Here is a 16,178-nt window from a genome sequence, read left to right as displayed (position 1 = left end):
CTGTGATGTGAGATGAAAAATGTATAGTATATAAATAGCTTATCCTGAATTTGACCTCAGACAGGATGTAGATATTATCCTGCACTCTCAGAGCACATATGTAGCAGCTAAATATTTTAATCCATGGTAAATCAGGCCACATCATATTGGGACAGCAAATAAACAGCCATATTTAGAAATCATACTGTGCACTAATGACAAATGAATAATTAAATAAGCATAATACATTTAAAGTAATTTCATTTGCTAATAAATCAAAGCCCAACAATAAGCAGCAACTAAGTGAATGCATCTCCACATGGCAGCTGAATTTTCTTGTTATGTCGGCCTGGTGGATTAATGTAGTAATGCCATGTAAGTGGAACAACACTTTCAATGAGGAAGGTAATATGGTCGGTAAAATGGTCAAAGTCAACCTGCACAGTTCTGACCAACCCATACACTTTGCTTTCTATTTATAAGCCAAGAGAAAAGAAATCCTCATAGAATGTGGATTGATGGATGCATGGATGGATGGATGGATCCCAAACTGGGAAATTGTAGCATTACAGCATCAGGTTATCAAAGGGAATACAGCACAGAACAAAATAAATACATAGTTAAAATAACCATAACACTGTATCTGTAACTCTTTAGGCCCTATCGTCCACCCGGCGCAAAGCGGCAAAGCGCCAATGCACAGGCGCAAGTGTCACTGCTATCTTCCACCTGGCACAGTCATCATTGTCACGCCCAGTGCCCACGTTGTGTAAATAGCAAGTGATCTTGCACAACCATTAGCGCCCGTTGGCGTGTTGGTTTTGATATGAGGTGTGGTCAGGCAAATGGGTGGAGGACGCAGAAAGCGACTGTGCCTTAGACCAATATAAACCTAAAGTCTGTGGCGCAATCTGTGTTTGCTATTTAGAGGGCGCATTATGGACATACATCACCAAGTTTACAACACGAGTCTGCCTGTCACTCACACGGGACGTACAGCAGCGCTTCTACTCATAAGGAAAAAACGTTGTTTAAGGGACAGACTGCAAGCTTTTGATTCCTTCGTCTCCTTAAATAATGACACTGCTTTCGGTTTGTAACTGATCTACTGAGAAGTGCAGGAAGACATGGACAAGCTCACGGACATGCTCATGGACAAGCTCAGTGACAAACTCATCTAGCACACATTTTCATTTTGACGTAAGAGCTTTTAGATTAATTTGTTTTTAGCAAAATTGGTCTGACAATGTCATGCTAATAGGATACTGTAAGGGAGCTGAAAGGAGATTAATATTGAGTGATACTTTTATCAGGTTGCCAGAAACATGACTCCAGATGAAAGCAAAAGTTGCTTCTTCTCTTAGATGAGTAAAGAGGAAAGTGTTAGCTAACATGTTTGTCACAATAACATTAAAAGGACACATAACATCAGATGTGTTTTAGAATGTATTTCATCTTCTTTTTAAGTGGATTTGATTGGATTTTCTTATTAATTAATTACTCTGCACTTTGCCTGGCTTCTTGCCATATCAAGGGGTGGTTTCAAGTGTCTCTTATACAGGTTTCAGGGGATGGGTTTATCAGAAACCTATGTTATTTACATTAGAAATGGGACCTTCATTTACATACAGACACAAAAACTATTTTATAAGCAGAGAAAGGGAGAGCGAGACAGAGAGACCGAGAGAGATTGCACAAGAAGTAATAACCTGATTTTTCTTATTAATATTAACAACATTAAATGTACTTATGGCCTGCCTGAGACTTATGACTACAATCAAAAACATCTGAAAAAAGGGCAGCTGTGGCTAAGTGGTAGAGTTGGTCGTCTTTCAATCGGAAGGTCGAAGGTTCGATCTCCAGCTCACTCAGTCTACATGCCGAAGTGTCCTTGGGCAAGACACTGAATCCCAAATTGCTCCCGGTGGCATAGCTAATGGGTATGAATGTGATAACTGATTAACAGTTGGGCACTTTACGTAGCAGCCTCTGCCATCAGTGTATGAATGTGTGTGTGAATGGGTGAATGTGACATGCAGTGTAAAAGCAGCTTTGAGTGGTCGCAAACACTAGAAAAGCTCTATAAAGGTACAGGCCATTTACTCTGTACATACGTACTTTAGTTTTCATGGCTGTGACTTATTCTACAGATTTGGACATTAATTTGCTTATTAGAGGTCAATATGACTGTTCACATATAGTTTTCTATTTTGGCCGAGAACCATGCGTGGTTGCTGCAGCAGTGCTTGACTCTGAGCTGCGCAGCTCGCACGGGCACAATGAAGGCTCTAACCTGTTACCTGCATGACGCAATGTTCGCAACGACACACACTGCTCACACATGTAGTGTGAAGCTGCTGTGTTCTGTAGCAGCCAAACCCCTTAATGTGTTCATATGCTCATTAATTTAAACTATAAGGTGTAAGAGCAGGATCAGGTTATAGCTCGTTTTGTAAGTTAGGCGGTATTATTGTTTTTTTTTTTGTTTTTTTTTTAAGATAATTTTTTTTGGCTTTTTGCCTTTATTTGATAGGAAAGCTGAAGAGAGACAGGAAATGTGGGGAGTAGAGCGTGGGGGCTGACATGCACAAATGATCGGCAGACCGGGAGTCGAGCCTGCGATCAGTGCGACGAGTACTATAGCCTCTGTATATGGGGCGCCTGCTCTACCGACTGAGCTAAACCAGCGCCCCGTATTATTGTTTTTTAACAGTTAACAGGAAAGTCTTTCTTCATAATCACATATTTGAAAGTTAATATTGTAAAAGACTTGTATTGTGCATTGTCAATAAATTGTTTGCCCCGCTTTTATGATTGATTTTATGATGATGATTTAGCTGTGTACCAGATATCAATGATGAAAAACGGAACGACTTAAAACGCTGGTAGACATCGGGAGAGCCAGTAGATAATCAGCTATTATTATGAAAAAAACAACAATGGAGTGTCTATTTGTACCCGGGTGAAAATAGTCTCAGCTATTCGGCTATTTACACCTGGCCCTCTTAACCCCGCCCCAATGGCTCCACAAAAAACGTGAGTAATGTGTTCATTCTATGTGCCTCCCAAAACAACTAAAGGCACCAAAGTAGGACACAGAAGAAAAGGTAGGGTAATGGTTACATTACAAACACAAAATATCCCAAGAATACAGTGCTCCTTTGCCAGGTTCATGCAAACTGACTGACTTAAATAGGTAGAAGTAATAGCAGTATAGCTTTCTGTGTGTTTTTAGTACACACACATATACACACGTACTGTACACACAGAGTGCACTTAAGTGCCTATTTACACTCATACTCACATGCTAATATACAATTCAATTCAGGCACTTTATTATACATTTATTAAAATATACTGTGCCACCGGAAGCAATTTGGTGTTCAGTGTCTTCCCCAAGGACACTTCAACATGGCCGGGGATCGAACCTCCAACCTTCCAATTGAAAGACAACCTACTCTACCACTGAGCCACAGCCACCCTTTTTTCAGATGTTTTTGATGTTTCAGTGCATCAGACCGTACCATCTTCCATTTCCTACCTAGTAGAATGCAGCCGCAGCTTTAACTTCAGCCAGCTAAGAGGTTGTTGAAAACTTGGATAGATGCAGAAACCTTCCGAAAGGCCTTATGGCCTTTTGCCTCTCTCAGTCTAGACTTGTCTGTACACATCTCTGACCCTGCTGGAGATTGATGATGTTGCTACCACCTATTTTGCTTTGGAACAACCTGCCTGAGATCACAAAATCAGTGACATCTTTTAAATCTCTTCTTAAAACTCACTTTCATAGACTTGCTTTTATGTGATGTCGTCTTCTTATTAGCTCTTATTTATCTTTTTAAAATGTTATCTCACCTTATTCTTACTTTACCATCCTTTATTGCTTTTATTGATCCTTTATCTCCTTTATTGCTTTAATCTCTTTCGTTGCATTACTGATTTTTATTTTTATTGCTCGCATTGCTTTTAGCTCTTTTATTGTTTTATTCTCTCCCTTTGCTTTTACTGATTTTATTTATTTTTATTGCTTGTATTGCTTTTAGCTCTTCTATTGTTTTTATTGCCTTTACTGGTTTCTATCTCTCCTATTGCTTTTACAGCTTTTATTTCTTTTTCCTTTATTTCCTTTCTTTTATCTCTTTTAGTTATCTTATTTTATTTACTCTTTCTACTTCTTTCTGCTTCGTCTCCTTGGTCTTGGTTGTGTGGGTTCTCCTGTTGCCTATTGGGTATTGGGTTTGGTGCTTTGCTTATTTTGTGAATTGCTGGTTTTGTGTGAGTTCCTGGTTTTTTGTGAGTTGCTGGTTTTGTGCTTTGCTTGTTCTGTGATTTGCTGGGCCTGTGTGAGTTGCTCGTTTTGTGATTTGCCGGTTTTCTGCTTGTTCTCTGCTTTACTTTGCTTGCTTGGTTGTCAAAGCACTTTGCAAATTCTTGTTTTTAAAGGTGCTATATATATAAAGTTATTATTATTATTATTATTATTATTTTATGTCAAGCTTTGGAACATTTTTTGGACCTTTTTTATTCACTGCCTGTCCATCACTATGCTTTTTGATCTACCTAGATTTGCTTTATGATCTTTACCACATGACCTCCCCACTCTGCACTCAGAGACTATCCCTAGTCTCCTGAAAGGCTTTAACATAGTCAAAAAAAGTTATAATAACGGATTAATAGGATGAGGAATAAGTAAATAAGTAAATAGAGTAGTGTTTTGGAGTGTCTATATTTGTGTATGGGAGGAGAAAGTCTGTGTGCAGGCCGGTTTATTTTTTAACACCAGAAATATACGCACTGTTCCTGGCCTGCAAAGTCTTTTTCTATGCCTTGTAATAAATGTCTGCTGGCCTGTCTGTTTAAGTGTAAATTAAGGCCTGTGTGTATGTGCACGTCACGGCTGCCCAGGATTGCAGTTGAGGTAATCTTGATGTTTACTGCAGAAAAAAATATGAGATTAGCTGAGTGAACAATATAAATTAAATATGACCTCTATCAGCCTCCAATGGAAACAGGAACAGCAACAAGCACTCATCAACCCAACAGGCTGTTATTCCCCCAGTGATGTCTGCAAGACAGCAGCCTCCTACACAGCCTTTAATTGCTGGCCATGTTTTCCCATTGCTGTGAGCTAACCACTGGTGATGAACAAACCACATAATGGTCCCTTCAGCTAGGCAAATAACTTACTTCCTAACTTCAGGTATCCTAAAAATATAAGCACCATTAAAACATTTCTAAAGCAGCAACTGGGCAGCTCAAACTAATACCAGACAGTACCAGGGTCCTGATAAGAAGTAATGCAGTCTGCCAGTCAGCTAGATGCCTACCAAAAAAAAAATACATATGCCAACAGACTGCCCTGTAGTAGTTTGCTTCCTCTCTTTGGTTTCCAGTAGGCTACAAGGCAATTATGACTTTGGTTTACATTTTTGGAATGCTGTGAAAAATAATCTGCTACAAGCTGAGACCTGTATTTATCTTTTATGTCCTACCAACCTGTTATGCATACTCATACCAAAATAAACTAATTCATCATAGTAGTTTTCACTTTAAGATAAGAACATGTGATCACCATGGACAAGAACACTTGTGTTCAAATCAAAACAAGGGCTGGTTAGCAATGTCTTTGTAGTTTAACGGCATCATGCATTATGAGAGAAAATTAGTAAGTGCAATTAAGATTCGGAGTTTATGCATGTACACAACAGTGCCGAGCCTGTAGGATTCCCTCCAAACAGAAAGGGGTGTAATATGTTACATTGTTACCTCAGGTTCATCAGGACCATTCTTTTTGTCTTATTTTTTATTTTAGAAAAAATGAAAAGCAGACATTTTATTTTCATTGTGTCCCTTTTTCATGCAGCCAACTATTTCTTGTAATTCCCCTCTGAATATAAAACAATTATAGATTTATATAATTATTTTTAGATGTTTATATTTATGATATTACATTTATTTGCCTATTGATCATCTTTCTTTAACTGTTGCCACCATGTTTTAAATCCCCATGCAGTTACATCACGCCATCAAAAATAATGACTGGCTCTCATCATAAGCTGTTTAAATCTAGCACTGATACAATTAAGTGTTCTTTATCATGTCTTTGAAAAATTTTGCAGATGATCGTGAACATTTGAATATTTATTTATTAATGTTAATTCATGTTTTAATTAAAGCAATTCTTACCTTTCTGGCATGTCCCTCAGCACTTAGTTAAGATTTGAACATGAACAACTCCGCCTACCTTCAAAGTCCCACCCTCTTCCCCCTGCCTGACCTCTGACGCTCCCCTCCCTCCCTCCCTCCCTCCATCCCTGACGCGTGCGGTGAGAGAAGCAGCACGAGTGAAACGGGTCAATGGAGTCAGAGTCAGGGGCACAGGTAAGGTAAAACTAACCAACAGTAATTAAATAACATTCAATTCTGCATGTGGTATAAAATAAAATTCCCTCCCTCGTAACGTTTAGTTACCTTTTGTAGTCTGACGAACTACCATTAACGTTACTATTGTAATTATAGCATTTCATCGCCTGTTTGTTTACAGTCAAATGCGTCGTTTTTCGGCAGAATTAATATTTTCTTGCTGTCATAACGTCTTACCTTGCCTGAATTGTCCCGGTAACGTTTGTCATCAAATTAGGAGCAGTTGAAGCAGTTTTGTTTACAGGTAACTTTGTTGAGAACCTGTTTTGTCAGCTAAGGGTAGCTAACTTTAGCCCTTGTTCAGACGTTTAGCTTCAACATTTTTTTCTTTTTTCTTTGTGTTATATAGTCACAAAGTAAAAGGCTCTTTCTTTTTTTAAATTGTGGTGCTTCTTGGAGGAGAGTGTGGTTGGAGATCCCGACTACGTTCCGGATCTTCAGAGGCAGGGGCCGACAGCAGCAGCCTACAGCAGGAACCAGCACAGGAGGTGTAAGAGCCACGAGAAGGGCAGGGGCTGCCAGGGTAGGAGCAGCAGGGGCCCTGGGGTGATGCAGAGTGGGGAATCTGCTGAGGAGAGGCCCAGAACCAGCAGACAAGCTGCCCCAAGATCCACAACAAGAGCCAGAGGTCGGAGGGCACGTGGACCTGCTGTACTCAGTCCTGACGATCTCATCCGAGTTCAGCAGTTTCAACAGGACAGGGTAGCAGCCGAGCGGGTAAAGCAGTACATTATTATAGTCATCACTGTAATGATTCATCTTCTTATTGTTGTTACCAGTACTGCTGTTGTTGTTGCTGTTATGGCTGAGATGTTCAGCAGCTTTTCTATATTTGTGTTGACATTATTGCTCTTGACAACATCTATTGACATGAATGAGTTTTTGTTTTTGCACAAAAAAGTGTTTTGTAAATGTTTACATGTCTGTAGCTGCTTTTGAAATGTTCTTTTTGTGTGTTTGTGTAAATTTTAAGCCATTTTGTGTTTGAAAACAATTGTATATATACATATATTTTTATATTTTTTCATATAGTTTTGTATTTTTTCTTATTCACGTTGTTCAATAAAACCTTGCATTATATAATTGCCTTTGTCTTTTTACTCACATAAAGTAATGTTTATTATGCTTTACTTCCATTATGCCCCTTTTCAATTTTTTTAGAAAAACATATATTTTTTTGGACTGTACTTATATAGCGCTTTTCTAGTCTTTGCAACCACTCAAAGCTGCTTTTACACTACATGTCACATTCACCCATTCATACACTGATGGCAGAGGCTGCTACATAAAGCACCCAACTGTCAATCAGATACCACATTCATACCCTTTGGCTATGCCCCCGGGAGCAAGTTGGGGTTCAGTGTCTTGCCCAAGGACACTTCGACATGTAGCCTGACGGAGCTGTGGATCGAACCTCCGACCTTGCGATTGAAAGATGACCGAATCTACCACTGAGCCACAGCCGCCCAGAAAAACATTTATTATTGTATACAGTTTATCTTTTTTTTTTTTTTTTTTTACAGCTGTCTTCTCTAACAAATTAGTTATTTGGTCCCAATAAAAAAAGCAAATAAATAACATAAGGCACTTGCAAGATTACTGTTTAGTGATGCAAACAAATCTTTTAGATGTAACATTCAGCTCTTCATGAGTTCCAGGGGTACCAAGTCTTGGCTGGTGCTGGATGGCCTCCATTACTGTGGGAGTGGTGTACCCTGACAAAGATTAATAAAAAATAGAAACGTGACACAGGATATAAATTGCATAAACTCAAACAGGCTAGATTTTATATAGATCTTAGGCTGCTTTGGCACAGAGTGGTGTTATCACAATGTACAGTAAGTGGAGCAAGTGTATGTATCAACTTATTACAATTTAAAATTCACTACTGGTAAATAGTACTTCTTCCCAAGGATGGAAAAAGTCACAAACATAGACAGAGCGGTCTTATTTACACAGATGTCAGCTAGCCAGCATTATCTATTAGCCGGAGAAGTCTTCTAGCAATGTGCTGAACTAGCTCCGGTTACTGTACAACCAACCAAGTCAAACGCAGCCCCGGAGTTATAATACTAGAACTGGGTTTATGACAACTTCACAATAAACACTGAGGCTAACGCTGAAGCTAACGTCACCGGTAGTGTAACGTTAAACAAACCAAGCTGTGGAGTCAGTTTGTTTACACTACCGGCACTAACGCTAATGCTAGGCTAAATTTCCCTGCACAAATAACATAATATTACAGAACGATAGTAACTGGTAACTGATGTTATCACATGTAATGTTGTGTTCTAGGATTAGGCAAACTAAAAGTACCTGTCCAGCAGAAACTCCGCCACCATCTCGTCTCTTTTTAGCTCCGGATGTAGCTGCATTAGCCTCCTCTATTGCTGGAAAGCAGAGCCGATGTTGTCTCCAGTCTTGCCTCTTGCCGCATCAAGCTCTTTCTTTATGGCAGCTTTTTGTGAAATAGTCTTCTTTGTCCTGATACTTTTCTCTGTGGGGGCAGCTGATGATGGAAGTGGCGGCTCGCCTTGGTCAGTCATTGTCAGTTCTCCGTTCCTTGCTCTCTCTCACCGCTCTACTGCTCTGCCAGAGAGGCGTGCGACTTGTGAGCCGTGACAGCGGTGCAACTGGGAGGGACGCGGCGACAGATGACAGACAGGAAGCTCGGCAAATCAATTTACTCGGACCGAATAAAATGATTGGTCAGACTTTTATCAGAAATATATGAGAATTTAATATTGATGAGTTTCAACGCCTAGTGGATTTCTTTTATATTTTATTGTGCTATACGCTTATTAGGAGCATTTTATGACTACAAAAGAAAAGTGTAAAAATGCCAGAAAGGTAAGAATTGCTTTAAACCTTTATATAGACAGGTTATCTTATTAAACACAAGATGGATTCAAAGAGACGGACGTCACAAAAGTACAGAACACTGTTTCATGCTTTTTCTGTCTATGGTTACTCCGGTGACAGCATCTCTGCAGTTGCTGTGGCAACACAGCCGCAGAAGTAGCCCTGCTATCAAATTTTGTGTTTGTGCTCCCCAACCCAGTCCAAAGCCTACACACACATGCATAATTATCTTACTTTTACAGGATAAACGTTGGAAAATCTGATATTTTTAGATCAACAGTTAATTTAGTTTTAGGCTTAGGCCTACTGTATGTCTAACTTATTTATGCAAACAAATGTGCATAATACATATAATACATAATAATGCTAGCCACTTAAAAAGTATTTAATCAACATCAACATTCCACTAAGTTGATTTGAAACTAACAGTGGGCTGCGCGGTGGTGCAGTGGTTAGCGCTATTGCCTCACAGCTAGAAGGTCACTGATTCAAACCCTGTTTTGGGCAAAGTTGGCCTTTCTGTGTTGAGTTTGCATGTTCTCCTTGTGCATGCGTGGGTTCTCTCCAGGGTCTCTGGCTTCCTCCCACATTTCAAAGACAGGCTTGTAAGATTAACACTTGACTCTAAAATTGCCCTGAGTTGTGGGTGTGAGTGCGAAAGGTTGTCTGTCTCTATGTGTCAGCTGATTGACTGCCGACCAGTCCAGTCCTACCCCGCCTTGACAGCGGGGTGTCGTTTGACACCTTGGCAAATGACAGCTGGGAGTTAAGAGTGGTGCAAGTACATTTTGTATTTAAAACAGGAAAGACAAGTAAATGAAGATAAATATCTATAATATGGAAATGATGTCGTAATTATTATGTATGTGTGTAAGAAATATGGAAAGCACCCGGCAAAATGTGTGGTTAATGTTATGGATAATCATCATTGCAAAAAAAATTACTTTCCTTTATGTCCTCATCACCTGTCTGCATGTGTCAAACCTCTGAGGCAATGGAGAAATCACCCTAAGTAGACAGATTTTAGTAGCAGTTTTGCCAATTACTGATTCAAACTAATCAGCCTCCTCAGATCGCAATTAGTTTACCGCCCTACCCGAGCCACAAGTAGTGAAGACTTCTCTCCATTGCTGCTATTGAATTACATGAAAATAGTGGCTGCAGTCAATACTCCTTCAAACCCCAACCTTTACTCGGTAAAATCTCTTCTCCAAAATTCTTTTCAAAGGATACATTTGGAGGAGAAACTACAGGTGAAAAATATTGGCCAATATCAACCTGACACAGCGGGCTAGAGAGAAGCAGTAAGGCTTCTCACGTAGTTGGTACATCCATAACCTGACCTGAGCTTTTTAAAACAAGGGGTGGATGTTGGATCCAACATGGACAGTTAGGGGTGTGCAGGATATGAAACACCTCTCTGAGAATGTAAGGAAACTTACAGGGCACGTATGAATAATTCTTTCAAACTAGCCATTTTAGGCTGTAACATTGCTACACAGCTGGATGACGGCCACAGAATTGTTGCGAGGAAACGCAATGAGTAGGTGGATAAGAACACACATATTTTATCCAAAATAATCAATTGTGTTAAGTGTAGACATGCTATTCAACCAGGTGCAGAAGAGGAGCACCGACTCTGTCTTCATTAAAGAACTTGTTTGGAGGTTCACAACAGTATGCTCAAGATCTATTTAGATTAATTTACTAATGGCTCATAAAGCTTTTGTTGTTAGAAAGATGTGTTTACTTGCTTCTTTTACAGTCTGTGAAGTCTAACTATCAAAGTGAATGATTATCATATAGCCCATCACAGTTATATTTGTTATATATTATTTTAGAAGGAAAAAGGAGAAGCAATCAGATATTGATAATAATGCAGGTAAAATAGTTCTTAAACGCTATGTTTAGTAACAGTCTAAGTCAAGTGCCCACAAGGTCCAGGCGATGTGAATTTTAGCATGTCAGCAATTCAGGCATTCTGCAATTTATATTAGCATTCATATTTTTGTTGCTCAGGTTTCAGGTTAATGACTGAGATGTCACAAGCAGAACGATGACATTTTGTAATTCATACATACAGGAAAGAAGTGTATAAGGCCACCTTTCATGTACCTGAAAATGTGATTTATTTATTTACTGAAAGTCCCTTATATAGTCTGTCGGGGAAACCAATAGGAATTTATGGATCAGGAGAAGTTAACATAATGCAAAGTGAAACTAAGTATTATTATTATTATTATTATTATCATTATTATTATTATTATGTTTTAGTTTTAATAGTTATACTGTATATTTGACTTGAATATAGTCATCACTTTCATGAAAAAAGCTTACAACTATAATTTGAGTTGTACAAGTTTGGAAAGATGAGAAATGTGCAAAGTCTTAGTTTAGACCCCATTGTGATGTCTTCATGTACTAAAAGGGGTAGTGAGGCCAAGATCAGCATAGGATACAGATTCGGACATCATTCAACATATAATACCACTTGGCAAGAGACTGCGGTCAATACAGGACAGGACAGTGGAATAAAGCCTTGTAAAAGGCCAGAAGTGCTTTATGCACCATTCCCATGGAATCATTCTAATAATATGCAATAAAATGAATGTGCTTAAAGAGAAAAGGGAAAAAAATATGTTTTGTCCAATTAGTGAATGCAGGTTGAAATCCTATATTCCGTTCTACTTACCATCCTGTCCATATTTGTTCTCAGTGGAGGTTATTCTTTCCTAGTGTTTTGCAAGAGGTTTGATGGTAGAGTCACATATGTTGCTCTCAGCCAGAACAGGTGGCTGGCAGTTGGAATAGAAAACACAAACAAACTGCTAACAGTTATGCAAATGATTCAGTCCATTCCACCATCCAACATCCACCAATGTCTCATCAGTTATATTGTTACTAATGGCTAATGGATGGGTTCTTAATAAAAAGATTTTAAAAGAAATATACATTTATCTACAAATATACTTTGTGTTTACAAAATATCAAGAGAGAAGACTAAATATAAAAGTAGAAATGAAATAAATAGGTAAAATGCCTGAGAGAAAAACTTAGTAGTGTAAATGGAAAAAAGTAGTAACTCAAGCTGCGTGTGTTTCATTTTTTAAGGGGCCGTTTGGTGGTAGCAGAAGAAGCTGTTAACACAATACTGGCATAAAATAACCACTTACCATTGCAAGTCCTGACAAAGAAGTTGCCCACTGATACATTCAGTATAGTCCAAGTCCAAAGTTGAGTTCGTTTTTTAGTTATTTTTTAATCTCAACCAATTCAAAAATATCGGAGTTAGCTGCTAAATGCTGCTAGTTTTATTAGCTAAAGGCAACTTTACTTGTGTTTGTGGTGGCAATTATCTGATGACGAGACCAATAAAGTTCTTAGGGAAACAAAGTTGTCTTTTGATGTCATTTAATTGAAGAATATTAAAAGATGAGTAAAAGCAAATAACTCGAGCTGGGCCAGATCAGTACTACACAGAATGCAGCTGTCTGACTGACTGACACAGACTCAAGGTTCACAGTGTATTTTATACATTACAGATAGAATTCCTTCTCACTGAGACAAAGCTACATGTCATTGTTATGACTTTAGCTGAGGCACCTGACTATCTAGAGTTTACCCTTGGCCTTGGAGGTCTCAGCCCCAGACAAGCCCACCAACTATCTCTCGAGGACAGAAGGAGCAACAGTAAATCACGCACAAGACCCTGGAGAGGAGCAGACAAATATATCCTTAAAATTAACCTTAGCTGATTATACCATGATTATTAACTCCATAATATTAAAGAAATTTAAACACATGATCAAACAGGTTAACATAAAAATTTCCTTCACAGTGTTGTGTTTGGTGTTTGGAAGCTGGTGTACAATTTGCTTTCTTGCTGAAAACAGCTTACTGCTGCAGGTGAAAAACAGGTTCAGAATTTTTGTGACAGCTAACCAAAAGAAGAAACAAAAAGATACTACATGCATACATCTGAGAGGAACTACAGTATTGGGGGCAGTTCTTTGTGGGATGAGTGACTCCTTAGACATCACATCCTTCTCCGATCCTTTCATATGCAACTATTTATTAGTGCAGCCTTAATACACAATGTCATAATGTTGTCTTTTTATTGTTAGGTTATTGCTATGTACAGTTATTTTTGTGCAGCTTTCTTTGAGGGCTTTTGAAGTTAGACTGTTGTTGACTGTGTGAGCAGGTTTCTTCATGTGTCGAATATAGATCTGTCTTGCTCAGAATCTCTGTCTTTTAATTAATCGATCCTCCTCAGAGACATAAGGAGTGTGGGAAGTGTGTGATACATATGCAAACTTTTTGGAACGCATTAGATGCTGAAATGAGTGCACACAGAAAAACTACTCTGCCCGTCACTCTCGTAAGATATTTAATATCAAGGACAGAAGAAGAATTCTAATGTCCTAGAGTAACACACAAACCTTTCTACTTCAGAGCAAATATGCATATTCCCCCACTGAGGAAGCAAGCAAACAAGGGAGTCAGGTGATCAGCGTTGTTTTTTTTATCTTTCAATTCTGCTAAATCAGAGTGCTTTTAAAACTGAATGTATTAGGCAGGAAAATCACCTCAGTCTGCCAAACATCCAGGCTTTGTTGAGGATACAGAGAAAATGAAGACAGTTTATAGCTTGGAAAAGTCTAAAGCTTACTGCCGCTCCATTTCCATGTACCTGACTCCTGGTGTCATATTTAAAGATCAAATATGATTATATTTAACTATCATTGGTTACAAATAACTCCAAATTTAGCATAGAAAATACAGATTATTCTCAGCTGTATGCTGTATGCTATGCCTGAGTGGTTGTTCATTTTCTAAAAATAATAAATTCATGGGCAAGCATGACTACTAAGATTCAATTATTATCCGTGAAATAATTGCTGATTATGGTGTGTGTGTGTGTGTGTGTGTGTGTGTCTGTGTTTATTTGTATGGAAAGGAAACAGTGTTTCTTCTGCCCAAAACTGGTAATTAAGCATTATTACTGCTTGTCTTTCTTTCTTACGCCTTTCCCTCCATCTTTCTCTCACTTATGTTTCCTACAGCTGAGGGAGGACAGCATCAGTCAGCGAGACAGGCTGCCTTGCCCTCCAACCTCTCAGCCATCCTGGGGACCGGAGAGAGAGCTGGAAATAGAGACAAAGATTTGATGAATGGGACTGATGGTGACCCTGGAGCTCTACTCAAAGCTTGGCCTATCGGTAAAATTAGGACTGAAACAGAAGCAGGAGTGCATGCTGTGGCAAGTGGTAAAGTCTTTGCAGAGTCTGGGATTATGATGGAAACCAGTGCCTGGGCTGAAGTAGGGGCTGTAAGGAGACTGTGGGTAAGGGAGGGGGGTGACCTGCCAAGCATGCCCAGTGACCCAGCTGCCTGGCCGCCAACACACAGAGAGGGCCAAAGACAGCAGGCAGCTTTCTCACCAGTTCCCACCATGGTGGCAGAGACAGTGGTGCTGCAGGAACCAGTATTAGGAAAACCTTTAGGACTGCTGTCTAAAGCTGCTTGGACAAAAAGCTCCTCTTCATCATCATCCAAGGCCTCCTCCTCTTCCTCATTCTCCTTTACAACCAAAGCTTCCTCTTTGCCTTCCTCCTCCTCTCTTCAGTCCTCTCCAGTTAGTAACACTGAAAGTCAAACAGCAAGATCAGACAATGTCTCTCTGCTTGTTGTCAACAGCAACTCCTCCAACAGCAACAGCAGCAACAGTTTGGGTATGTCTCTAGGTTGACCTGATATTTAAATATTTCAACATTTAACTTTTTATAGTCAGTTATTAGAAGCAACAATGACCAATGAGAGACAAAACAGGCCTGTCAAACTTTGATTTCCTCACACATTGTAACAATGTATATGTGACATTATTCAGAACTATACTATCTGTGCATTTAAAGAGTTTTAAGGGTCGTGTTTTTTTTAACAACCTTTCTCAATCCATAAACACAAGAACAATAGTGTGAGGTATGGATAAAAAACAGTGTTTTTCTGCTCAAAGGGTTGAAAAATGGCTACTATCAATTTTTGACTGAACTTTCAATGTCTGTGTAAACTTTAATTATTACATGTGAAAGCAGAAAGCGTTGTGAATGGTGGTGAATATGGTGAACAGTCAGTTGTTGTAAAGCTTCTGCTTTTTTTTCTTTCTTTTTTTTTTTTTTTTTACACATAGAGCCTTCATTACAAATTCACCTTATACAATTTCTTTAAAAGTATTCCTCATCATTTTTCATCATGTTGTCATCATTCCATCACCATCAATGTCATCATCTTTGTCATCATCATATTTGTCCTTTTCCTCATCTTCAACACCATGGCCTGTCCCATACCACAACTTCATGTTTCCCCACTTCCTGTCACCCTTTCTGTCACAATAAAAGTGACTTCATCACAAAGGTAATTCCTTATATTACATACAGTATATTTTAGCTTCCAACTCATTAAAGAACAAAGTCAGTATCCCATTACAAATTATTTCAAATCGCATTATTAGTTTATTATTATATTATATTGTTATTAATTTGCTGTGTTAAACTTGCATGACTTTCTTTCAGTTTGAATGCTTTATTGTCAATTAAGCGGTATATGGTAGCGATGCTTCATCTTTTGTTTTTGAGGGGTTAAAGGCATATATGTCCAGGTTAATTTTGTGAAAGAGGACCACAAACAAACCATTGTTAGACAAATGCTCAATATTTTTAGACTTTCCTACCCTGTTTATGTCAGTCAGCCTGAAGCCCATTAGTGCTTATGAGATACAGTTTCAATTTTAAAAAAAGGTAGAATAATTCTGAAAGTCAGTAGCAGAATGGTATATATGGGCTTAATTCAAATAAATATAGTGTGTATTGATCCTGAAGCAATGGGTCACCAAATATAAATGTGCTGCTCATAGA

At 38.8% G+C, this 16,178-nt stretch overlaps 1 protein-coding gene across 2 annotated transcripts in view; it reads left to right on the top strand.

Moving 5' to 3' along the window:
• kiaa1549la (KIAA1549-like a) overlaps positions 1 to 16,178 on the top strand; it is a 133,709-nt gene that overhangs the window by 32,894 nt on the left and 84,637 nt on the right. For both annotated transcript variants that reach the window (XM_069685614.1, XM_069685613.1), the window contains exon 2: positions 14,331 to 14,999. In XM_069685614.1, coding sequence (XP_069541715.1) covers positions 14,331 to 14,999 — 669 coding nt within the window. The remainder of the gene's footprint in view (positions 1 to 14,330; positions 15,000 to 16,178) is intronic.

The sequence above is a fragment of the Semicossyphus pulcher genome, unplaced genomic scaffold (assembly GCF_022749685.1).
Source record: "Semicossyphus pulcher isolate SPU_LCO1_2020_fin unplaced genomic scaffold, fSemPul1.0.p SCAF_8, whole genome shotgun sequence".
NCBI classification, from domain to species: domain Eukaryota; kingdom Metazoa; phylum Chordata; class Actinopteri; order Labriformes; family Labridae; genus Semicossyphus; species Semicossyphus pulcher.
The sequence above is the reverse complement of the archived record's forward strand: the minus strand, read 5'-3'. Positions and strand labels throughout refer to the sequence as shown.